Here is a 24,330-nt window from a genome sequence, read left to right as displayed (position 1 = left end):
CTCATCACAGATGGTTGTGAGCTACCATGTGGTTGCTGGGAATTGAACTCAGGACCTCTGGAAGAGCAGTCAGTGCTCTTAACCACTGAGCCATCTCTCCAGCCCCAGCTATTTTTTTTTTTAATCAATAGCTTTCCAAGTTGTTTTGGGACTTCAGAGCCATGGAAATTTGTCCATACTTCCACATCTTCATGTTTTCTTCTGTTGCTTCCGAGCTTTATGTGTCAGGATAAAACTCACAACCTGGAGCTCATTCTGGCTTGTAGTGTCAGGCATGAATCAAATTTTCATACAACAATTTAGTTGATGTTGATAACATCACTTCTTAGAAATTCATTTTTTTTTTAACTTAAGTCTGAGAAGCCACTGTAATGGCAAAAGAAGTATCTTTGTCAGTTTGGCCTGTTTCATGACTTTCTGTTGTTTCACTGGCCTGCTTGTGCCTCCATGTATACATGTTACACTTATGAGCAACCCCTTGGCGTGCATGAGAATGTTTCTAGAGAGTTTTACCTCAGGAGGAAAACCCACCTGCAGTGGGCACAGCGCATCCCCTGGGCCGAAGATGCAGACTGAGGAAAGGGGGCGGGGAAGAGCCAAACATCAGCATCCATCCTGCTGCTCGATCCTGCGGGATATGGGAGTCCCAGCCTTAGGTGTCTGCTACCGTGGCCTCTGTCATGCCTTCCCACCATAATGAACTGTGCCTTATTAATCTGTGAGCCCAAACAAATCTCTCATCTCTTGAGCTGCTCTGTTGGGTACCCGTTGCAGTGATGAGAAGTGACACACGCTGTGACACCCAAAGCTTCTGTAGTGCCACCAGCTGCCACCCAGGGAGCAGTGCGTCGAGCTGAGAAAACCAAGGCTTTGTCCTGCCTGCTCCCCTCCTCACCACATAGAGCTATGGTACCTCCTCAAGTCCAAGTGCATTTCCCTGAAGTAAGTCTCTGAGGGACAGAGGTTAGGGGACCATAAGGGAGAGCCATGAGCAGACATAGAGGTGAGGGAGATGGTCTAGACTGAGGACAGGTGCTGGGCACTGCAGGAGCTGGTCCAGGAAGGGGCCAAGGATGGGACTTGAGGAGCGTCAACCTCTTTAAGATCACAACCTCTTGAGAGTAGCAGAAGACTGGTGTGGTCTCTGCTGCTCTGTCAGGGACACCTGTGAGTTGTCTGAGCATTCTTTTCTGTTCTATCTATCCCTTGCCTGCTGTGCTTCAGCATGAGTTGCCTGGTTCTCTGTTCAGGGACACTGTTCTTATTGTACATTACCCAGGCAACCCTCTCCCAAGGTCAACTCTCTGGCAGCCACATACACCTCCAGAACCCATCCTGTGGGTTTTTTTGTTTTTTTTTTTTTTCTGCTGGCACTGCCCACCAGCAGAGTCCTGGGGAAGGCATGATCCTTCCCTGGTACCCTGTGGTCCAGGCTTGCCTTCCCTGGGCTCTGCTACTGGAAGGATGTGTGTTCATTATGGTATTCAGGGGCTTTGAGTACCTGTTGTCAGCTCTTTGCCTTGTGGGGAACAAAAATGACTTGGAAAGAAAAAGAGCTTGTGGTGAATTGCTTAAGTCTGCAAGATGTGTAAACAGCATTCAATTAGAATGGCACTTACACCGCCATTAGCCACCAGCTTACGCCAGGCTGAGCAGTGGCATTTTGAAGGGCGCCCTGTAGACTGGGAGCAGCAGGATTCACTCCTCTGAGATCTGATCCCATTTCCTCTTTGTCTGGTGTAAGTGGATTACTGAGGAAGTGGCCCAGAAAGCCCGGGCCAGTTCCCTTTGGGGAAACAGTTCACTGGGGCCTGCAGCAAAGACTTAGCTGTAAGAGGCCCTGAGTCTCTCTTTTTACCTTTCGAAACATTGCTCTGTCAGACCGGCCACACTTGCAGTACCTCTAAACCGGGGCAGCATAAAACTCCCCCTCGGAGCCTCTCTGAGGGGGCTGGCATTGGAGGCCAGCAGAACCAGGCTTTTCCAGCTGGCCTGTTCGTTAGCTGAAACTCTGTCCGAGCAGCTGTGAGTGTGACCACAGTCCAGAGCTCTGTGGCCAGTCCCACTCAGCAGTGACATGGCCAAGCCAGCTTGGGTGGGAAGTCAACAAAGGTTAGGATGGCTAAGGAGAAGAAGGACTGTGGGCCAGATTAGGAGATGGAAAAGAGAGAGAAGATGTCCAGGTGAGGGTGGAGTACAGGGTTAGGCCAAGGTCTTGGCTCCTCAGGGAGCCCGTGTATCCATGAGAGACATGCTAGGGATGGGCATGCCGTTTGACTTCTTGGGACGACAACAATGTCCCACCACATGCCAACTCCAAACAGCCACCGCTTGCACTCTTTAGAGACTGAGGTCTGATGTGGAAACAGGGCCGGCTTTTCCTGCAGGCAAGAGAGAAAGACATTTTAAGGTTTTGGACTCTGGCTCTTGGAGGCTGCTGCAGTCTCCATGGTCTTCAGCAGTGGTTGGCTTGTGGCCATCTGCCATCATTGTCAGGATCAGTATATTCACATCTATCCCATGTCACGTGACTTTGTTCCTTATTCCTGCCTATACTTTTTTCCTTATCTTCTATGAGGACATCTGCCACTGATTTAGGGCCCACCCATGACCTCCAGGCCCTCAGCTTGGTCATGTTCTCAGAGACCCTCACCATAACTGGGCTAACATTAGACTTAGGAATCGAGAACACAACGCAACGACTCAGGAAACCCACATCTGCCTGCTGCTCCCTTTGTTTCCCTGTGGCTCTGCAGCTAGTAGTGGCTTCCAGTGGCTCATTGTAGTGGGAAAATTATAGAGTGTCCTTGGCAGTGGCTGTGGGGTTTCTGTACTGCCTTAGGGAAGGGTTCCCCCCACCCCCCAGGGATCCTGGAGACAGGGCCTGTGGTGTATGTGGGTGTGCATAACTGACCTCAGGAGGGCGGGGAATTATACAGGCAATTTTTATAGGCAAGGCACAAAAGGGGGAGCATCACCTAGGGCTCCGCACCTGCTAAGCAGCCCCCTCCCCCGCCCACAAAGGGAGACTTTCCTTGGGTAGTTTCCCAGTCTGCTCACTTCTGCCTCAGAAGTAATCGGCCTTCTCTGCTTCCTGCTTGAAGGTGTATTTGCAAGAGAAGCCCCCCAGCCCATGCTCTGACTGGCTGGGGCTGTGAGTGACAGGCCCATAATTCTGCTCACTGGGAGCAGAATGAAGCATCAGTTAGAGAAGAGCCTGGATTCAGGACCAGGTAGGATGGGCGGCCTGCTGGGGCTGACATGTATTTTCATTCTGAAATTTTCAATAGGCTTTCAAAATAATAATTTGAAGAAGGATTGTAGCTAGCTCAGGGGAAACAGAGCTACGGCTCAACACTTGGCCATTGGTGCCTCCCAGCCCCCACCCCCACCCCCTACCCCCCATTGGTCCTCCGCTTTGGCCTGCCAACCTCCTGCTGGAGTAGATGTGGCCTCTTCCTATCTTCAGGAGTCCTCTGTTTACACTCTTGATGTATCAGCAGGCCCCCCCCCCCCCGTTCTTTCTGTCACATTCGTGGAATAGGGCAAAGTGATCTGTGTCATCCACTCACTGGAGCAGACCACTTAGGCCCTGCGGTGAGTGACTGGGTCATGTTCTCCAGCACCCTCTGCCCTCCAGCCCCAGTCTACATAAGCTGTCCCTCACAGGCCATCGGAAGGGCTTTCTGGCAACCTATGCTAAACGGACTGCAGTTACCCTGTCTCCTGTATGCACCCTCCCCCATAACCCTGGAAAACTGGAGAAAGGGAGGGAAGCGTGGGTCTCAGAGAGGGGACTCCAGGGACACCTCAGACCCAGGCAGGTGCCTCCAGGGGCTACATGATGATCTTCACAGGTTCCTCTGGGATCGCAGAATATCCCCCCCACCCCCAAGCTTTCCAGGATGGCTTAGGATGGGTTCCAGGTACACAAAAAGGTGGCAGGGTACATATGACACCTAAAAATGTCTTGGTGCAGAAGCTTTGGGGGCAGCTGTGAGGATGCCTGAGTCAGGGAGGGACACCTCCAGCTTTGAGATGAAGCACAATGCTTCTTCCATTTTTTTTTTTTTTTTTTTTTTTTTTTTTTTTTGCTCCAAGTGGGGGCATTGATCTGCAGCTAATTTCATGACCAGAAAGCTGGTGTAGGGAGACCTGGGCCAGAGGGCCATGTCTAAGGCTGGCTGCAGGATGAAGGGTCTAGCCTGGTTTAGCAGTCCTAGTAGAAAACCCTGCAAAACATCTCTCCCCACACTGCAGAGGACCGAGGTGACAAATGAGTACCCAGCCCTTGCATCTGTGCCTGAAAGCCATGCCTCCTGCAGGGACTGCTGTCACCAGCAGAGAAACAGAAGATAGGAGGGTAAGGTTCCTGGGCCTCCTTGGTGGTTGCTGGTGCCTGGAAGGTCTGAGTCACAATTTTCTTTTAAAGATATCTTAAACCAGAGATGTCATAAGCTACTTTACAGGTGCTGTCCCCAAAATGGGGTTTCCTGCTGCCCAGGAGATAGAGGGTGCTACTGACCCATGTGCCCAGGGGAGGGACCCCATGACAGCACAGAGCCTCTGGAGAGAGCTGAGTTCAAGGAGGGCTGCAGGGTGGTGGAGGTGAGGGCTACTACTTGGGCAGTGTGCAAACAGCTAGGTGTCTAGGTGGTCTGACCAAAAGCTACCAGCATCACATAGCTACTGACATGTAAAGAAGCAAGCAGACCAGGTAGGAGGATTAAACAGGAACGTGCAAGTGCAGTCTCCACAGTTCTCTCATTCTGGTCTCTCGGGTCCTGAGTAAAGACATTGCTTCCCTCTCAGTTTAGGGAAGGGATTTCGGCTCTTGCTCTTAGGAGACAGGATGAGCAGCTATTGGCTCATGCCCGTTCATCTTACAAGTACCTTTAATTCGAAATAGTCAGTGTGCCAGTATGGCATAGTTTTAACTCCATCACTAACCTTGCTGTCATTGTGCTCAGTCACAATTCCATGATTGGCTTGAGGGAGACCAGTGGGTGGGGCTATTGAATGGATGGATGTTGTACAGTAGCTAACACTGGCTGACTTGGTCTGACCCCCCAGTCCTAGATTGAGCTGAGCTGCCCAGAGGCTACCCTATTTCAGCCTATAACCTCATTCTGGGCACATCTTTGGTCCTTCTCTGCAGATGCACAGTTAGAATCATGGAGTGGGATTGGTGTCAAGGTCCATCCAGGTTCAAAATGCCCAAGAAAACCAATTAGTCTGACAGCCAGGCAGTTTTGCAGGAATCATGGTGGCCTGGCTGGGCTCATGCCAGTGCTGATTTTGGGGCGGGTGGACTCTGAGAAGTGGCCAGATGCTAATGAAGGGTTGTTGAGGCATTCAGAGGTTTTCCTTTTTTTCTGAACCCTGGCCAGGAGCCATTGAGTCAGTTCTACCTGTTGCCCATGACCAGCTGCCTCCAGGAATTTGTATCTTCTAGTGAGAGGGCAGCTGGATCCTTCTCTGCAGAGAAGAGGGTAGAGGAGCCAGGAGTCCTCGGCAGGCTCGGAAGTCCTGAGAGCATTTGCAGAGTGTGCAGAAGCAGACGATTTGGCTTGAGTGTGCTGTGCTTATTCACACACATTTGCATAGTTGCCCACTAGCCACAATTTTCACCTTCTTTTTGTCAGCTTGATTTCTGGGTGACTGACTTAGTTTGACAGTTCATGGAATACCTACAGGGACACAGAAAGGCAGATAAAACTTGGCTGTCTGAAGCCCTTAGGAGACTAGGGGTTTGTATTCTTATATCCTGGACAGCCAGCTAGGGAGTCCTATGGCTTCTTAGAAAATAAACCTTTGAGCTTGCTCTCCCTTTCTCTCTCTCTCTCTCTCTCTCTCTCTCTCTCTCTCTCTCTCTCTCTTCCTCTCTCCCCCTCCCTCCTTCCTTTCCCCTCTCATTTTTCCCTCTCTCCTTTTCTCCTTTCCTCCCTTCTTCCTTCTTCCTTACCCCCTGTCTGTCTTTTCCCTATTTCCTTTTCCCCTTCCTGCCTTTTCCTTCTATTTTAGTCTTGTGCAACCTAGGCTAGCCTTGAACTTACTATGTAGCCAAGGATGACCTTGAACTTCCGCTCCTCATTTTCTCAGTGCTGGGACAACAGGAATGCAATACCACATCCAGCGTTATGCAATGCTAGGGACTGGACCAGGGCTTTGTGCATGTTAGACAATCGCTCTATTGACTGAGCAACAGCCCCACTTGGTTTCTTTCTCCCTTTTCTCCCTTTCTCTCTTTCTTTCTTTCTTTCTTTCTTTCTTTCTTTCTTTCTTTCTTTCTTTCTTTCTTCCTTTCTATGGAAAGAAAGACGTGAGAAGGTTCTTTGCCCCAACCCAACCTCAGACACATGGCCCTGTTCTCTGAATGTTCCATATGGGCCCTGCAACTCTACACCTGCTCCTATAGGTCTTCTCCTCAAAAGGCAGTGCATTGCTGAGACTGGGGCACAGGGGTGTGGTCCTTGCAGGCAGGAGTGCATCTTCCTGGGGCATCAGATCTAGCAGAAGAAGTTTCCAGGGGAGTTTTGCAAGGATCTTTGTGGCTTGCATGGGGACTTGGCTTTTTCTGTGCCACTGATGGCCTTATGCTGAGGTATATGGACTCCTAGAGGCACTCGGATGTCCCCTCCATACTCTGTTGGCATCATGTCTCAGGCTCAGCTCCCTTGGGCTTACAACATCTGTGAGCAATAAGTATGCACTGTTGCCTTGGAAACTGCAGCTGTGAATACAGAGGTTGTGTCTCTGGATGATGGGGCATCTGTAGGAAGACTCAGAACCAAGAAGCTGCTCAGTCACTTCATTCATAGACCCTGAAGAACAGAGTGCCAGACAGCCTTAACGTCACTGCTGGAGAGCAGGGTCCACAGAAGCACTACCAGCTGTCACCAGAACTACACAGTAGTGTGACAGAAACCATAGACAAGAAGAGTCTGTGCAGCTTCTCCATCCCAGCTGCCTTCATCCCATGGCTCACTTCTACCTTCTGTGCAGACTGATTTCATCACTCTATTGTTTATACTGCATAGCTTAGTGTTCTTGCTTGGTGTTCCAAACTTGTTACATGCCATTAAAAGTCCTTTCGATGACGTTTCAATGGTCGTGTGGCAGTCATCAAGCTTATGAGGCTGTGCCAGGAGGCTGCGGGGCACAGGGTTAGAAGTCAGCTTGCTTTATGGAGTCCTAGAGACCTTTTACTGTGTGTGCATTCCCAAGAAAAGGAATGTGGATTCCGTCAGGGTGGATCCAGAGATTTGGTCAGAGGCCAGTGCCACCGAGGTGTATGGCCAGCTCCAGGATCTCTGGTGATACCTGGGAGTCTCACCCACTTCGAGGTCCAGAATCCTTCAGAACGGTGACCAGTATTCCATGAAGACCTGGAGACCACAGTCTGCAGAAACCCTCAGCAATGGCTTTATGAGTCACCTGACCTCAGATGACTTGGCAGTGGGCACAGGTGCTGGTTCTACACCAGCTTTTTATGTCTTGACTTCCTGTTCCCTTTGGGGGAATCTTTTGTTCTTGGTTTTGTGGTTTTGATTGACACTTCGTGGCCACAAGGGAGATCTGCTGCTTTTCTCCTCACTCATCCCTCCCATCATTTGTTCTTCTCTGCTAAGTGATACCAGTGTGGGCCATTGGCCATGACAGTACAATGCTCAAAAAGTTCTGTGCCTTCTGTGTGTCCAGGAACCTGCTATTATGGACAGTCCTTGCTTGGTGGGAACGATGATCCCGTAGTGGATAGAGGCTTTCTGGATGAACAGCTTTGTGCTAAGAGGGTTCTCTTCTTCATTCCTATGATATTTATCTTGAAACACGTTAACTTGATGGGGTCTGAAATCACCTAAGAGACACACCCCTGGATGGGTCTGTGAGAGCATTGCCAGGAAGCAGTGGACAGGAAGTAGGACTAAACCATACTCCCAACCCCCAGCACAGTGAGCTACTTCCTCCAGCAAGGCTCTATCCGCTAAAGCTTCTTTCTGCAAGCTCCCAGAACAGAGCCACCAGCTGAGGCTAGGTGCTTAAACACAAGAACCCGTGGAGGGAGCGTTTCACTCTCAAACCACACAGCAGTCCCCAGCATACTTCAAAGCCATATGCTGATTCAGGCCCTGAGAAGGGAGTGTTGAAGCTGGGGAAGTTGAGATGGCTTGCACAGGTCGTGGCCAGTAAGGGCCTCAGCACCACAAGCTAGCTCATCACGAAGCTAGGAGTCTTGTCTGGGTACACTGTGACTGGGCTCTGCCGGTCTGTAGAAGGCACCCATTCACAGCCTCATCTCATTGCTGGCTAGGAGCCTTGGCTGCATAAGGGTGGAGGGAGCTGAAGAGTTCAATTTCTGGCGTTCTGCTGAATGGTCCTTGGCCCTCCAGGTATGCATCGTGCAGAAGCGGGACACAGAGAAGATGTATGCCATGAAGTACATGAACAAGCAGCAATGCATCGAGCGGGATGAGGTCCGGAATGTCTTCCGGGAGCTGGAGATCCTGCAGGAGATTGAACATGTCTTCCTGGTGAACCTCTGGTGAGTCTGCCTGAGGGCCTGCTAGGGATGAATGACCCTTGCAGTGGGATTTACTCTCTAAAGTGGGACAAGGGTCCTAGCTGTTCTTTGGCTCTAATACCTCAGGGATGCTCCCCATGTGCTAGTCCTCCCTGCCCCTCTCTCGGTCTATTCAGCTTCTGTGTTCAGGACCTGGTGGGCCTAGGGGGTCTATGGTATGCTGGATTTGAATTAACTCTCCCCAGGGTCTGCTGGGAGCCCAGTGTTTAGCACTAAGTCATATTACCAAGTGTAGGGTGGACCTTCAGGTTCCTGCCAGAGCCCTAAGAACCACTGGCTGCTGGGAGGTTGATTCCTTCCTCTCCTCTCCATTGCAGGACTTCTCCCTAACCCTGGTGGGGTCCTGCCAACACTGGAGTTCTTTCTCAGTGCATGGATATTCCCTGGCTCAGGGGGTTTCCTTGGCTACTTCTGTCATAGTAAGGGTTTTACTGCTGTGAGCAGATACCATGACTAAGACAACTCTTATAAGGCAAACATTTAATTGGGGCTGGCTTAGAGGTTCAGAGATTCAGTCCAATATCATTAAGGTGGGAATGTGGCAGCATCTAGGCAGGCCTGGTTCAGGAGGAGCTGAGAGTTCTACATTATCTGGAGGCTACTAACAGAATACTGACTTCCAGGCAGCTAGGATGAGGGTTTTAAAGCCCACACTCACAGTGCCACACCTACTCCAACGGGGCCATACCCTCTAATAGTGCCACTCCCTGGGCTGAACATATACAAACCATCATATTCCACTCCCTGGCCCCCATAGGCTTGTTTAAACATATGGGTCTATGGAGGCCATACCTAAACATAACATAATGCACAGGACCCTACCCCCACCTGCCCCAACTGCAACCTGCTTTGTTTTGTTTTGTTTTGTTTTTGTTTTCTGCAGTAAGTCATGAAACTACAAAGTGGACAGTGGCCACTTCCCAGAGGCTACATAGCATGGTTCTGGAATGGCTTCCTTCCTACATAGAAGCTCCAGCATGCTTGTGGCTGGCTATTTCCAGGCAGGCTGAGGAGTGACAGACCCAGATAGCATTTTTGTGGTACACATTCCATCTTGTTTTAGCACAGTGGACAACGTCCTAAAGTGGGGAGAAGGTCTAAGTGAGACACACCCCTCAAACCTGCCCATGTCAGGGGAAAGGAGGGCAGTTTGCTGTGAGATGGGAACACAGTCGGCACTGAGGCTTCTTGGAAAAAAGGAAGGCCAGGATTTTCGTCTTTGGGGCCTCAGCAACCCAGCCATCCAGGTTTTCTAAAAGACAGTGTTGCCTAATGGTCAGGTGCGTGGATTCTGGGTAGAGTCTCCTCACATGCTGTAGAACACACACATACACACAAACAAACACACAAAATCTCTCTGTTACTAGTCTCCTCACTTGTGAAACAGGACCTCACTGCTGCTGTCCACAACTGTGCAGGTGCTGCTTGACATGGGCCACAAGCCAGGACTTCAGACCCTCTTCTGACCCCTTCCTCAGAATCCTGCCTGTGCCACCTTCTCTAGGCTTCTTCCACTGAGATTGAGAGAGTGGCTTATGGAGGGCAGGGAACAGGGCCACCACCATCACCACCATTATCACCATCACCACCACTATCACCAGCACCATCACTGTCACCACCACCATCACTATCAACACCAGTATCACCAGCACCACCATGACCACTGCTATCAGCACCACCACCATTATTATAACCAGCACCACCACCATCATCACCATGGTGTCTGGTCGTTAAACACCAATTCCTCACCCGGCTCTGTACTAAGCATTTCACTGGTACTGTCTCATGTTTGTCTCTTATAAACCAATTTTGTTCATCCTCATAGAAGAAACCAGGGAAGCCTGGAACAGCTCTGGAATGTGCACTGTTTCTGTTCTCCAGTTGTCACTTACGGGCATCTCTGCTCTGCAGCCAAACCACCCTCACAACATGGCTGTTCTGTTTTCTCTAGGTCTTGGTGCAGTTCTGAGCAGGGTGTAGGCAATGCCTCAGGCAGGACGGTGATCAGACTGGAAGGAGGGAGGACCAAGTGTGGCAGGAGCCATTGCTCAGGTTCTCCAAACCCCCCCTGATACCCACAGGTATTCATTCCAAGATGAAGAGGACATGTTCATGGTTGTGGATCTGCTTCTGGGTGGAGACCTGCGCTACCACCTCCAGCAGAATGTCCAGTTCTCAGAGGACACAGTGAGGCTGTACATCTGTGAGATGGCCCTGGCCCTGGACTACCTGCGTAGCCAGCACATCATCCACAGGTGTGTGAATACCTGTGGGATGCGGCACCTGCCTGGGCCGAATGGTTGGTAATAATACCCTTGGGTCACAGCACTTAAGGGGGGTGTCCACCTTCTGGGTGGCCCTGGTGCCCTCTGAATTGTGTGCAATATGTCCTCCATGACACTAGGTCCTACATTAGGACCCATTCTAAATACCAAGCCAAGCCTTCCAGGCCTCTGTCTCTGATTAAGCATCTGTCAGAGATGTCAGGGCATGAATGACTGTTTCAAGCTCATTTTCTTCTTACCTTCTGTTCTCCTAGAGATGTCAAACCTGACAACATTCTCCTGGATGAACAAGGTGAGTCCCTGGAGCCCTGGGACACAGAGAGGAGCATGGGTACCCCACCCAGGACCTGGACAGCCAAGTATGCCCTCTCTTCACAGGACACGCACACCTGACTGACTTCAACATTGCCACCATCATAAAGGATGGGGAGAGGGCGACAGCTTTAGCTGGGACCAAACCATACATGGGTAAGCCGAAGGCCTCAGATGACACCTGACCATGCAGAGCCATGTTCCTGCCTAGTCCTTAATCCACAGTCAGATAAAGTCACAGCAGGATTGACCACATTTTTTATGATCAATCTGATACGTACAGAAAAATCTGAGGGTATACATGAGAGTCACAGGATGGAGAAGTGAGGCAGCCCCCCCTCTCTCTGTAGACTCTTTAGAGCCGAGGACCTGGGGTGGAGCCAAATGGCTATGCAGTGTTTTATCTGCTGTGAGCTAGTCCAAAAGGGGGCTGCTGCCTACAGGTGGGACAGTGCTGAATCGTGGTGGGTAGGTCTCGTTTAGATCTGGTGTAGACCTGACTGTGGATTTGCCCGGTTGTCAGGCCCTCTAGCCCCACAGCTCAGCTCTTTCTTCTCTTTGTTGGAAAGCTCCAGAGATCTTCCACTCTTTCGTCAATGGCGGGACTGGCTACTCCTTCGAGGTGGACTGGTGGTCGGTGGGGGTGATGGCTTACGAGCTGCTCCGAGGATGGGTATGGAGCCTTGTAACCCTAAGCTAGCCACTTCCTTGCCCTGGACTGGCTGAGAGCCATGGATGGAGAATGATACCCGTCCCTGCACAACCTCAGAGGACTCAGGCTTTTAAGCAAATTATGATACATGCCTGAGTTAGCAAGCCTCCTTGGGTGGCTGGTGGTGGATAGGGTGTGTGTCCAGCAAGTTCTTGGGAGGGACTTGTTTCTTTTCTCTAGCGGCAGAGGCAGTGATCTGCTTAGGCCTCGTACTGCCCTCCATATCCTCTATGGAGTGCCCTCCACCATTCTATGAAGCCCCAATCCTGATAAAAGCAGAATTTCCTGTCTTTTTGGACTGATCCACCCAGGCCTCAGGTCTTGGTGGTAGTAGGAAGCACATACCCTTGACAGATGCTTCTGGCCTGTGGTACCCAGATCAGTCTGGGTACAAGCTCTACCCCCTGGGCTATGGATCAGGTGCTGCTGTTCTCAGAGCCCAGCCTGCACCTGGGACTAAAGCTGGTCTCCTAGGGTGTTTGAACTCATGTCTGGGTGCAGTGTTGGGGAGGGCCCCTGGTGTAGTGCATCCCTACACTGCATCCCCACAGAGGCCCTACGATATCCACTCGAGCAACGCTGTGGAGTCTCTCGTTCAGCTGTTCAGCACTGTGAGTGTCCAGTACGTGCCCACCTGGTCCAAGGAGATGGTAGCCCTGCTGCGGAAGGTGAGCCCCCTTCTCTCCCCCTCCCCCGGAGTACCCATTCCTTCTGCAACTCTTTCAGGAGCTCAGGGAGACACCCCATCTTTCCACAGGCTCTGACTCCTTCGTTAGCACAGCCATAATCTTTCTTGGCAACTACTCTGAGACCCTGTCTGCCTCAGAGAGAAGGAATCTGCTAGCAACATGTAGGCTTCTTGTTCTAGCAGCAGGCTATCTGTGTACCTCTCATAGCCAGTCTGGTTGGGCCCTTATGGTGTGCTAAATAACAGGACACCCCAGTCTGTAATCCTGTCAGGAACAATGTGTCAGGACGTGGCCATCACCCACTTCACATGATGCTCAGACCCAGGCAAAGAATTTAGGCATCAAGCCTTCTGCATCAGATGTGTAGGGGGAGAGGGTACCAGGCTGACACATAGCTCAGGTTATGATCTAGTCTCCTTTGATCCAGCCATACCCCAAAAGGTGCACAGGGCCTGGGTTATCACTCTCTGGGAGCAAATAATAAAGAAAGTCAGCCCCCCTCCCACCTTGTGCCTCTCACAGCCAAGCTCTGTCTGTAGCTGCTGTTAAGAGGATAGAGGATCTCAGCCATCAGAGACACAGGGACAGGAGGATCCCAGCCATCAGGGACACAGGGACACTGTATGCCCAGGGACTGGACTAGGGGCTGTTTATCACACGAAGAGCTGTTCTCTAAATATGTTGATTGAAATATTAGAAGGGGTGGATCCTGAGAGCAGAGCCTATAGCCAGGACAGGTGTGAAGAAAGGGTTATACACAAGTCCTGACCAGGAGGCACCTGGTCCTGGTGACCTGATGTCCTGATCCAGTATGGGTACAGATGTTTCTGGAGCTTGGAGGTTCTTCTACATGGTAACAGAAGAGGCTTTGCAGTAGTTAGTTACATGCTATCATGGGAGGTCGTTAGCCAGGCTATTACTGCCACCTGCTGGCAAATCTTGGCAGGACATCCCTGAAGCTCTTGTGTTGTCCTTGGATATGGGGCATTGGGATCAAAGAGTCCCTAGGGCCATATCCCTTGATGCCACCTTTCCTCACAAGCCACTTTAGATCCTGAGGTTCCAAGCCTCATCCTGTGGACACCTTCAAGGGTTGCTTCAACCTGGGACAGGTAGCCATTCTTCTGTGGGGCTTTATCTGAGAGGGGACCTCCTTGCAGCTCCTCACCGTGAACCCTGAGCACCGGTTCTCCAGTCTCCAAGACATGCAGACAGCCCCATCGCTGGCCCATGTGCTGTGGGACGACCTGAGTGAAAAGAAGGTGGAGCCAGGCTTTGTGCCCAATGTAAGCCCAGTGTGCCCAGACAGGTGACTCCAGGCTGTCGGGGTGGTAAGTGGGGGACCTGCAGGCTGGGCTCAGTAGCCTGTCTCTCCACAGAAAGGCCGCCTGCACTGTGATCCCACCTTTGAGCTGGAAGAGATGATCCTGGAGTCGAGGCCTCTGCACAAGAAGAAAAAGCGGCTGGCCAAGAATAAGTCTCGGGACAGCAGCAGAGACAGCTCCCAGTCGGTGAGTGCTGGACTCACGGTTCAGGTATTCCCCACCCCTGTGTGTGGTGTGCAAGGCCCCCTCACAGCGTGCCGCATGGTCTCTGGGCAAAGAATACACTCCACAATCAAGCAAGAGTCTTCCTAAAGTCCCAAGGAGGCCTATGACCTTCCCTCTACCTTTCCCAGCTTCTCTTGTCACCCCCACCCCCAGCCTGTCTACATAGCTGCCCACAGCTGTTTGCTCCTTCTGGCCAGTAATCACCTGGAGAAGCAGCTGTGGGAAGAGCAGGCACTGAGAGTGAAGAACCCCCGATGCTCTGCCCAGGGACATTGGTGTTCCCGAGACTTGTGCCCCGCTACAGTGGTGCTCAGGTGTACCATGTCCAAAATCAAAGTGACAAAGCTCTGCTCTCCTAAGGCTCCAGGAAGGAAACCATTCCCTGCCTCTCTGACTTTGGGGGTAGCTGTCAGTTTTGAGTATCCCATGTAAAGTCACATTCACTAGTCCGAAGGTTTAAGTCCTGAACGTATTTGAGGGTCGGGGAGTCACTGTTTAGTTTCTAATTCCAGGGTACAGGTGGTATGCACAAGAGAGCAACTATTATATGTCGAGTGGTGATCAGTGGTTGGTGTTTGCCTACCTTTGGGCCTGTCTGAGCCTGACATTCTGGAGTATGACTTCCCAGATCTGGTGGGCCCTGTGTTCCAAAGAGGGTGTGGGATGCAGGGCTAGGGCCATCTCCTGGGTGCCTTGATTATTCATGCCTAGGTAGGTGGGGCTCTGGTCCTCTTGTCTCTCTCTCTGTCTCCTCCAGCTGCCTCTGGTTTCTGTGGGTTGGTTTTTAACTCGACAGCTCCTGGGTCAGGTGCCAAGAGTAGAGAGATTCTTCCTGGGGCATCTAGAACCAGGGCTTTGGGGAATAGAAACTGGCTTTGTGTGGGCGTGGGTACCTTGTGTGAGAATCCAGACATGGAGAGTATACAGGCTAACTGCCATGCTGACTTCTGGAGGCTGTGAATGGGAACCAGCCTGGGTTGACACCTGCACTGGGAGGAACTCAGCTCCATTCTGCAGCAGTTGGCAGGAGCTGTAGTTGGAGGTGGGAAGTATTCTGAGCATTGGCTAGCACTGAGAAAACCTCCAATGTTCTTATGGAGAATTGAGAAGCTGGAGACTGGGGACTTTAATGAACACCTTGGTTTTCTTACAATTGTATAACATACAGTACACACACACACACACACACACACACACACACACACACACACACACACGAGGTGCATCATAGTTGACTTCCAGCACACCCACCACCACAATCTAAGTGGAGAGCTTTCTCATGGCCCCTTCTCATGAGCTGCTCTGCTCTTCTCCAGCCTCCCCCTGAAGTATGGCAGCTGCCTCTTTTCCTGCTCTGTCCCTGCTCTGACATTTCATCTAGGATGAATATAGTGTGTGGTTCTACAGGCTTCTTGCACTTGGCACAATGATTTCAAGATTCAGCCATGCCGACCCAAAGGCCAGCACCTCCCTTCTTCTGATTGTGAAAAGCATCCCCTTCCTATTTAGTGTTTTATTCATGAATATATCATATTTTACTCAGCCATTTGTCATTGGGCTGTAATTTGGGCCACCTTCTGCTTTTGAATCCTTATAACTCTACTGTGGATGCATGTCCCTGTGCAGGTCCTCTTGGGGACGTGCTCTTGTTTTTTCTTGGGAGGGATCTTAGCATGACATCTGGCTTATGTGGCACCTCTATGCCTCAGTTTATGCCCGGGTGTGCTCCATGGCTGTGCCAGTTTATACTCCTCTAGGCCAGGCATGACAGTTCTAAGACATTACATCCATACCTGTTCTTGTTAACGTTCACTTTGCATCTTAAATTGTAATCACTGCACTGAGTCTGAGACAGTGAGGTTTTTGTTTGTTTGTTTTTATTTTTTGTTGGTTTAGTTTGGTTTTGGTTTGGTATGATGTCTTATTTCTTTGCATGTCTTGTTGGTTTTTTATTTGTTTTTGGAAACAGGATCTCACACATCCCAGGCTGGTCTTGAACCCACTTTATAGCCAAGAATGACCTTGAATTTCTGATCTCCTGCTTTTACCACCCAAATATTTGGATTAGGGCGTCTGTTTCACCATGCCCCACAATGCTGTGTGCATGCTGAGTGCTCTACCAACTGAGCTACACCCCAGTTACCACAGCTGTTTTTTATCTGCATTTCATTGACTAATGAAGACCTTTTGTGCATATTACACATTTCTTATTGGAGAACTGCCACTTTCTGTCATTTTAAAGCTGGATTATCTTTCACAGTCTGCTATGTCCATATCTGTCTGTAGCTGATGTGTTTGGGCCACTGACAGTGACACAGTCAGATTCCTATCTATTCTGTTTGTCGCCAGCCCACTTACCACATTTTTTCTTTCCTATCCAGCTTTTCCTCCAGTTTTCATCAAGTGCTTTACACGATCCCCTCCCCCCAACTTCTCCCTTAGTTCACCAATTAAACATCTTTCTGTGGTAGTTTTAGGAGGGCTGGCAAGATGGTTCAGTGGGTAAAGGTGCTTGCTGTCAAGCCCTAGGACCTGAGCTTGATTCCTGAAACCCACACGGTGGAGAGAGAGGACCTCATTCCCATGGTTGTCCTCTGACCTCCATACGTGGCTCACCATGTTCCATGGATTTCCTCATGCATACACATGAATCAATGTAAAAACATCCCCAGTGGCTGTGGTAGATTTTTCAATGTGCTTTTAGCCAATTAAAGCTTACTTTCAAACAACACCATGTTATCCAGGTGGGAGAGCATAACCATAGGGAGAAGCCCCTTCCTGTGAGCACTGTTCACCTCAGGCTGAGCCCTGCCATTCCCCTCAGGCAGAGCCCTGCCATTTGCTTAGTGCAGAAGTCAGGTGGGGAGACTCTGTAGTCTGTATGAACTCGTGCACCCTCACCAACATTTCCCAGCTCTTTCCCTCCCTTCGGGTGAGGTGGCAAAGTGAAGGGAGTTTGCTCTCAGATCTCTTCCCCAGTATAGTGGATTTCCCCTTGGACAGTGAGTTCCACTTCTGTATGGGAGACTGGGTGTGTTTCTCTAGTTGTTCTTTCCTGCTCTTCTGGCCCTGAGTGGGAACTTCTCTGGCTTCTCCATCAATATTTGTTAGCTTCCTGGAATGAATCCAACAAAGGAATGGGGCCCTGTGAGTGGTGGGTGCCCCAGGAATCCAGCCTTGGGATGAGGGCTCCTGTAGTTCTTGACCCACTGACCTCAACTCCAGGGAAGCCCTTTCCTCTGGGACTCTGTTGTCTTCTGTAGGTTTGGAGTCCCTGTGGCCCTCCATCTTCAGCTCTGATAGGTCCAAGATCTTCAGTGCGACAGCTTTTTTCTCTGGCTGAAAGAGTGTGAGCCATTCACAGAGCAGAACCCGACACAGATATCTGTGTGGTTTTATTTTAAGAGTTATTTCTTTACACATTGGGTGCAAGTGCTCATCAGATGTGTGACTGTCACGTGCTTGCCTCTCTTGCCAGACTGTCTTGTCTTTGTGGGTGTGTCATCTACAGCTGGAGTCTTTCATGCGAACTGCCGGGAGCATCCGTTGCTTGTGTTTGTCCTGTTGGAGAATCAGCAAACCCACAGTCATGAGGATTTTGCCTGTGTGCTTTGTAGCTCCAGGGCTTGTACTTATGTCCACTTTGAGCTGATTCTTATGTGTGGTGTGAGGGGAGGGTTTTTTGTATGTGGATATTTGATGTTGGCAGAAATGTGTTGAGAGGGCTGTTCTTCCCCCACTGAACGTCTTGGCACCATTTTCACAAATCAATTTGACCATAAATAGCAGGGTTTATTTATGGATTAACTCCTGCCCCATTGATCTGTCCTTGTCTAGCAGATGCCGTCTTGGTCACTGTCACTTTGAAGCAGTGCTGAAACCAGGAATTGGGACTCTTCCCAAGTTGTTCTTTTCTTTGAAAATGATTGCCCTGTCCTCGTCTGTTGCATTTCTAATGGACTCTGAGCAGTTTAGGAATAGTAACCGCACTCCCTAACACATCTGTCTGCCATAGAGTTAGGAGCTGGATCTGGTCTCCGTTTCCCAGGTGCTTTGTTACCTGGAATGATATCTGGAGTCTGGTGCTGAGTCTGAGCTTTTATTTGGTTTAGATAACAACTTCTGGACCAGAGGGTTCACATGCAAATGAACCACTAAGGAAGAATGACCAAGAGCAATCATTGAGGGGTGGACTCTCAGTCTGAGCCAGCAAAGGTGCAGACTGTGCTCCAAAGGAGCCAAGCTGCCAAGCTCCTGGGCCTGACCTAGGAAGGCCACCCAGCTTTTGGTGTCCACATATGTATTGGCAAGTGCTCCAACCACCTGTCATAAATGACTGGAGAAGCTGAATGTGGATACTCAGCATTCCAAGGTTCATAGAGCCGAACAGGAAGCCATCACGGGGTCCTCCTGAGGAAAGCGCCTGGAATATTCCAGAGGAGAGTCTGTGGGAAAGAGGCTCATGGAACACTCAGAGGCCATGGTAGTCTCTCTCATCCCACTCAGAGCCACTTTTCCTAGATGCTTCTGCAGTGGCTCCTCAGGCTGCTGGGGAATTGTCTTCTAAGAATGTGTTGATGTTGAGGTTAGTGGATAGATCACAGCCCCTGCTGTGGTGCTGCTCACAAAGTCAGGGCCAGGAGCCATTACCTTGGGGCCACTGTGGCTCCTTCCCACCCCCACAACACACCTCTGCCAATCTCAGCATTTTGTTGGATGAATCCTGTCTCAAGCCATGATTAAAACCCTCATCCCTGAGGGTTCTGAGCCTATGCCTGCCTTTACCTTCTCAAACTAAAATTTTGTATCTGTCTGCTTACCATCAGAATGAAGCCAGAGAGTACATAGAGAAGCACAGCCTAGCCTCTCCTTGGTGATCAAAGTCAGTTCCTCTGCTGGAATGGAGGCCCCTCTCAGGGTGGCCCCAGAGGTGGGGCAAAATGCTGGGAGTGTGATACCTCCTGCAAAGGAGAGAGCTGCAGAGACCTGGAGATCCTCAGAGTCCTTTAAGCCTTCAGTACTAATTAGTCTGTACCTGCTGTAGATACGAAGACAGCAGACTCCCAAGTGGAAGACAGAGCCACCAGAAAGGCTCATGAAATCATGATCATACACACACACACACACACACACAGAGACAGAGACAGAGACAGAGACACACAGAGAGATAGAGAGATACACAGAGAGGGAGAGAGGAGAGAGGAGGGAGGGAGAGATAAGGAGAGGGAGGGGAAGGGGGAGGGGAAGGGGAGAGGGAGAGGGGACAGGGAGGGAAGAGGAGGGGGGAGAGAGAGAGAGAGAGAATGAATTAGTTCATGTTCCTACCCTTGACAAGGTGTCAAGATGGGTTCCAGAGGGCATTGTGCAGGAGTTAGGAAAACCAGTTGCCTTTGAAAGGTGAAGAAACAGGCCAGGGTCTGTGCCACTTTCCCAGTAGGAAGAGGTGTGAGGTATAGATACTCAAATTCTTGACTTTAGAAGGCTGATCCCGGAAGACCTTGCTTCTTGCAGAGTGACTTTTGAGTAGAGTGGAAAGATTATGAGACACCATAGTGGAAAGAGAGGTGAAGATAAACACTTCTGACTGTGGCTCTTTTGGTCACTCCAGCCTGGGTGCTATTCTTCCTGGTGACTGTGTAGTCTGGTTGGTCTAGGGATGGGGTACAGATATTGTTTACTACAGCATCTGCCTTTGAATGTGTATGTTTTGGGGAGGGGCACACATGTGTGCACGTACGTGGGCATATGTACACATAGAGGGGTCAGAATTTGATGTCCTGTGCCTTCTTCACTCTCTTGACTTGATTTACTGAGTCATGATCTCTTGATGTACCCAGAGCTCCATGATGCAGCCCAGTCTAGCTGGCCAGCCTGCCCTGTTCCCTTGCCTCTACCTCCCAAGCACAGGGGTTACAGGAGGGCTACCATGCCTCCCTGCCTTTTAATGTGGCCGCTGAGAACCAGAAGTCCAGTACTCATGTTTGCATGGCAAGTGCTTTCTCTACCGAGGCCAGGCTCCCTATAACAGCTGTGTTAGAAACGGCTTTAGTCTGAATCATTGGCCTGAAAGCTATAGACATGTACGGTGTACAGACCGTTATGTTATTACAAGAAAAACAATTATAAATAATCACCGAAGTAAAGACAGGTAACGCACCCATTATCTCCACATCATTATTGTATGCACGAGGGGAGGGAGAAGACTGAAGAAAATCTATACTTTTAGGAATCTCGAGTATACAATGCAATGTTGTTAACTACTGTTACCATGCTGCACACTCGGTCTCTAAAATGTGCTGATCTGCATAACTTACCCTTTACTCTTAGCCCCACATCTTCTCCCCCCTCCCCTCCCTCATCCATAACAACTGCTACCCACAGGTCAAGGAGTTGACAGGAAAGCCAGCACTGACGGTTGCCACAAGCCTTACCAGGGTCTTGCCTTCAGTATCCAGGGAAAGGGTGGGTCTGTGGCCACTAGGCCCTGTGAGGGGGGGCTTGAGTGTTAGCTCAACAGACTGCTAAGCTATGGATATGCCTTTTGTGGAGACAACTGCAGGCACCTGGTCCCCATAGCATACATTTGTTGTGAACTAGCTGTCCTTCCTCTTAGGGGGCTTAGCCCCTCCCAAGCGATGGATTGTAGGGCCAATATTGGCTCTGGAAAGCAAGAAAGTAACTGTGTCTCCTCCCCCAGGCAGCTGCTAACCTTTCCCTATCTAACCCTGATCTCACTGACCACCAAGAGCCCCAGGCTTGGCTGGATATTATCACAGGCCCCTGCCCCTTCTGAACCAGTGCTCTCCCCCCTCCCTGCCCTGGGTTTCAGGTTCTTGGATGTTCCATTACCATCATGGTCACAAGGGGCTGAGTTCCAGCAGTAGCTCCCATCTTAGTATGCCCAGCCCATTGCTTACCACCATTTGGGAGGAGAACACGGCCATAGTGTGGGTCCTTTGGCCTTGAGTCTGCAGCCTGCCTGTGCACGTGTCTTTACTTCTCAGCATCCTTCTGAGAATAATCTGGAATCTTCCCTTGAACTCCATAACCAGGTCTCCAAAAGCTGTCCTGTAGTGTTTTGAAACCCAGCCCAGGTGCTCACACCAGGAAACTGATTCCAAGCGAGGGGAAACGTCTTTTGCAGACACCCCTCTTTAGCCTCATGTTCTGACTTACAGCCCGTCTACAGCCCCAAAGCCCACTCCCAGGCTGTTGTCCTGTTCTTACTGGTGCCCATTAGCTGAGCCCTGTAGCTCCTAAGAGGGCCCATCACCCCTGAGCCTGGACATGCTGCTGGGAGACACAGCTGAGGTTCTGAGGGAAACAGGTAAGTGGAGGCAGCTACTGAGGTCTTGAGCAATGTGTCTTCAGCATCACTACCAGATTCTCTAGGAAGAGACATGGACCAGGGGCCACACACAGGTTCACTAGGTATGAGAGAGTTAAGGTCTTTTCTGGTCCTTCCCATGTCATGACCTCCTCCCCTCTCTGGTCTTTTGTGAGTCTGCTCTCAGCTGTTGGAGATAGACTTCTGAAGAGCAAAGCTCCTTGGGAGCCAGGCATTTCCTTCTCAGTGCTCAGGAGTGGGTGGTTGGAGCAGTGCTTGGGGACTGCCCACAGTGTCTAGCACAAACCACTGGATGTCCTTTCTGTCCACAGGAGAATGACTACCTGCAAGACTGTCTGGATGCCATCCAGCAAGACTTTGTGATTTTTAACAGAGAAAAGTGAGTGAGTATGTAAGAGACCATAGAGGGATCAGGGGCTACACGGCACGGATGTCCCAGAGGCCATGTGGCTTATAAGGCCTGACCCGTGCTTTCTGGGAAGGACAAGCAGCAAATATAGAAGGTAGAGTTGAGTGGAAGGGGCTCCCTGGGAACCTTCTAGGTGGACTTAGATCCAAGGGTTGGAATCTCAGGGACACATTTGGCTCAGACCAAAATTAATCACCTCCTGGTGGCCCCTGCAGTCACACCTGCCACTTAGTCACTCACTCAGAAAAACTTTCCTTAGTGTCTAGTACCAGTGGGACAGAAAGGGTACAGGTTACAGAGAGCTAACAGTGGAGATAGCCTTGTATAAGGTGCCTAAGGAAAGGGTCAACCTGTCCCCTGCTTGAGAAATAGGGAGGTATTCCCAGAGGCTTGGTACTAGCCTGGGGAAGAAGCACAGAGCAGAGTGGGACTGGTTGGAAACACTGGACCCATCCTGAGGTTAGAGCACAGGATGAATCGTGGGCATGGCCATGCTCTTTGAAAAGCTGTCCCAACACTGCCCACTGAAACAGCTCTGCCCTGGGCTAGAGCTCCCTCCTCTTCTGCATGAGCTGAGATGCAGAGCCCGTGGCTCCCAGCCTCATAGCTCTGTGGCCAGTAGTACAGGGCTGAGCCTCCTGTTGTCTCTAATGCTGTCAGCATCCATGTCTGTTTTCTGGCTCCCGGTGTTCCCAGCATACTGGTACTAAAACAGGGCTTCCAACAAGCGATATTCTTGGCATCCCCTATCACACCCATGAAGGACACACCCCATATGTTCTAGCACAAAGTGATATAGTCTACATCAGTGGGTCCTGAGGCTGCGAGTAGGGCTGTGACATTTGGTGATCTACATAGATCCACTTGTATGTGTTTGTGTGTCCTCCCTGCCCTGCTCCAGGTTAAAGAGGAGCCAGGAACTCATGAGCGAGCCTCTTCCAGGCCCTGAAACTTCGGATATGACAGATTCCACTGCAGACAATGAGGCAGAGCCTACAGCTCTACCCATGTGTGGCTCCATCTGCCCCTCTTCTGGGAGCAGCTAGGCCATCCGGACTGGTCCGAGGGCAGTTCTCTCTCAGGCTGCTTTGAAGACTCAGAACGGCCAGAAGAGGGCAGCAGTGGGGCAAAGGCCTGACCGCGCAGCCTGCCCGTGAGGCTGTCAGTATGGTGAAGGTGCTGGGAGCCATGGGTGCCCGTCGAGAATGGTGGCTGGGCAAGGAGAGCCCTTGGTACCTAGACCGTGGTTACTTGCAACATGGAGGGAGTCATGCAGCCACCACGCTGGCTGGCCCCTCTGACGGTAGGCTGGCAGATTACAGGTGGCCAGAGTGGCACAGTGGAGCAGGAGCCTTTGGCTTTCTGGACCCTTTTGAAATTGGCTGTACATAGCCTTGTGGCCAGTCTTTGCTGTGGCCTAGCCAGAATGTCTTGAGCTTGCTGCTCAAGGCAGTGGGTTGGGAACAGGCCTTTCTGATTAGTGAGGGTAAGGGTTGGGGGAGGGAGCGGGAGGGAGGGCAAAGAGCGTTTTCTAGTGACATACACTGCTCTGGTAATTTCTGCGACTCGTGTATAGTTTTCACCTCTGAGAATTACAGTCTAAGAACTGCTGTGTTGCGTGCTCTGTGTGTTATATGCCTGTGGAGTGATGGCATCCTTGCCTGCAGTCTTCCATGGAAACGGTCTATTGAACTGGGGCAGCTGGGTAGTGGGTGCCACAGGACAGTGGCATTGTGGTGGCTATCCTAGCATTTATAGAGACAAGAACTGAGCTGCAATTCAAAGATCCAAACAAAGTGAAAATTGTCAAAAGCCAAGAAGCCTCAGGCTAGCTCTCAGACTGCATGGTTCTTACAGGGCTGGCAGGAGGAACACAGCCAAAGAATATGAAATCTGACCCTCACTGCCCCAGGGTTCTATGGTCAGAGGGGCAACTCACCTGAGGATGATTCTGCCTCTCTAGCCCCGGGCTCTACAGGCATATGTGGGTTCATTTGAAAGAGCCCTTGTCACATTTGGTGCCCCCTACCCCCCAGGACTAAAGCCATCCTGGTTAACCTTACAAAGTGTCTGGGTCTGGGTCTGGGTTCCAGTCAACCAAGTGAATGCTGCCTGGCCAGACTATGGAGTCACCAAATGACCACAGTATCCAAAGAACTGGCTGTGCTGGGAACAGAGCTGAAGCCCCAGGACAGAGCAGGCAGCTCCAACCCCTGCCTGCCCCGCCCCTCAGTGGGACTGACTAACCAACCACATGGCTCCCAGTGAGGCCCACACTTAAGATGTACAGCAGGGTGCACCAAGGTACTGCCACTTCTTGTAACTAACCCCTTCAGGTAGCCATGTTCTGAGTGAAAACCTAGCCAGGTCAGGGCTACCTCAGGGGGTAATTCTGGGGTTTGGTATAAATGTGCAATGGGTGGGTGAGATGAGAACACACTCTT

At 50.7% G+C, this 24,330-nt stretch overlaps 1 protein-coding gene across 2 annotated transcripts in view; it reads left to right on the top strand.

The window, feature by feature from the left end:
- The window catches only part of Stk32c (serine/threonine kinase 32C), a 78,974-nt gene extending 55,478 nt beyond the window's left edge, over nt 1-23,496 (top strand). For both annotated transcript variants that reach the window (XM_034495083.2, XM_076912559.1), the window contains exons 3-12: nt 8,391-8,542; nt 10,663-10,836; nt 11,121-11,158; nt 11,245-11,334; nt 11,748-11,851; nt 12,442-12,558; nt 13,740-13,865; nt 13,959-14,090; nt 21,789-21,856; nt 22,788-23,496. In XM_034495083.2, the coding sequence (XP_034350974.1) occupies nt 8,391-8,542; nt 10,663-10,836; nt 11,121-11,158; nt 11,245-11,334; nt 11,748-11,851; nt 12,442-12,558; nt 13,740-13,865; nt 13,959-14,090; nt 21,789-21,856; nt 22,788-22,932 (1,146 nt within the window). In that variant the 3' untranslated portion in view covers nt 22,933-23,496. The remainder of the gene's footprint in view (nt 1-8,390; nt 8,543-10,662; nt 10,837-11,120; nt 11,159-11,244; nt 11,335-11,747; nt 11,852-12,441; nt 12,559-13,739; nt 13,866-13,958; nt 14,091-21,788; nt 21,857-22,787) is intronic.
- Nucleotides 23,497-24,330: the final 834 nt, after the last annotated feature.

The sequence above is a fragment of the Arvicanthis niloticus genome, chromosome 1 (genome assembly GCF_011762505.2).
Source record: "Arvicanthis niloticus isolate mArvNil1 chromosome 1, mArvNil1.pat.X, whole genome shotgun sequence".
NCBI classification, from domain to species: domain Eukaryota; kingdom Metazoa; phylum Chordata; class Mammalia; order Rodentia; family Muridae; genus Arvicanthis; species Arvicanthis niloticus.
This window is presented reverse-complemented; position numbering and strand designations above follow the sequence as displayed.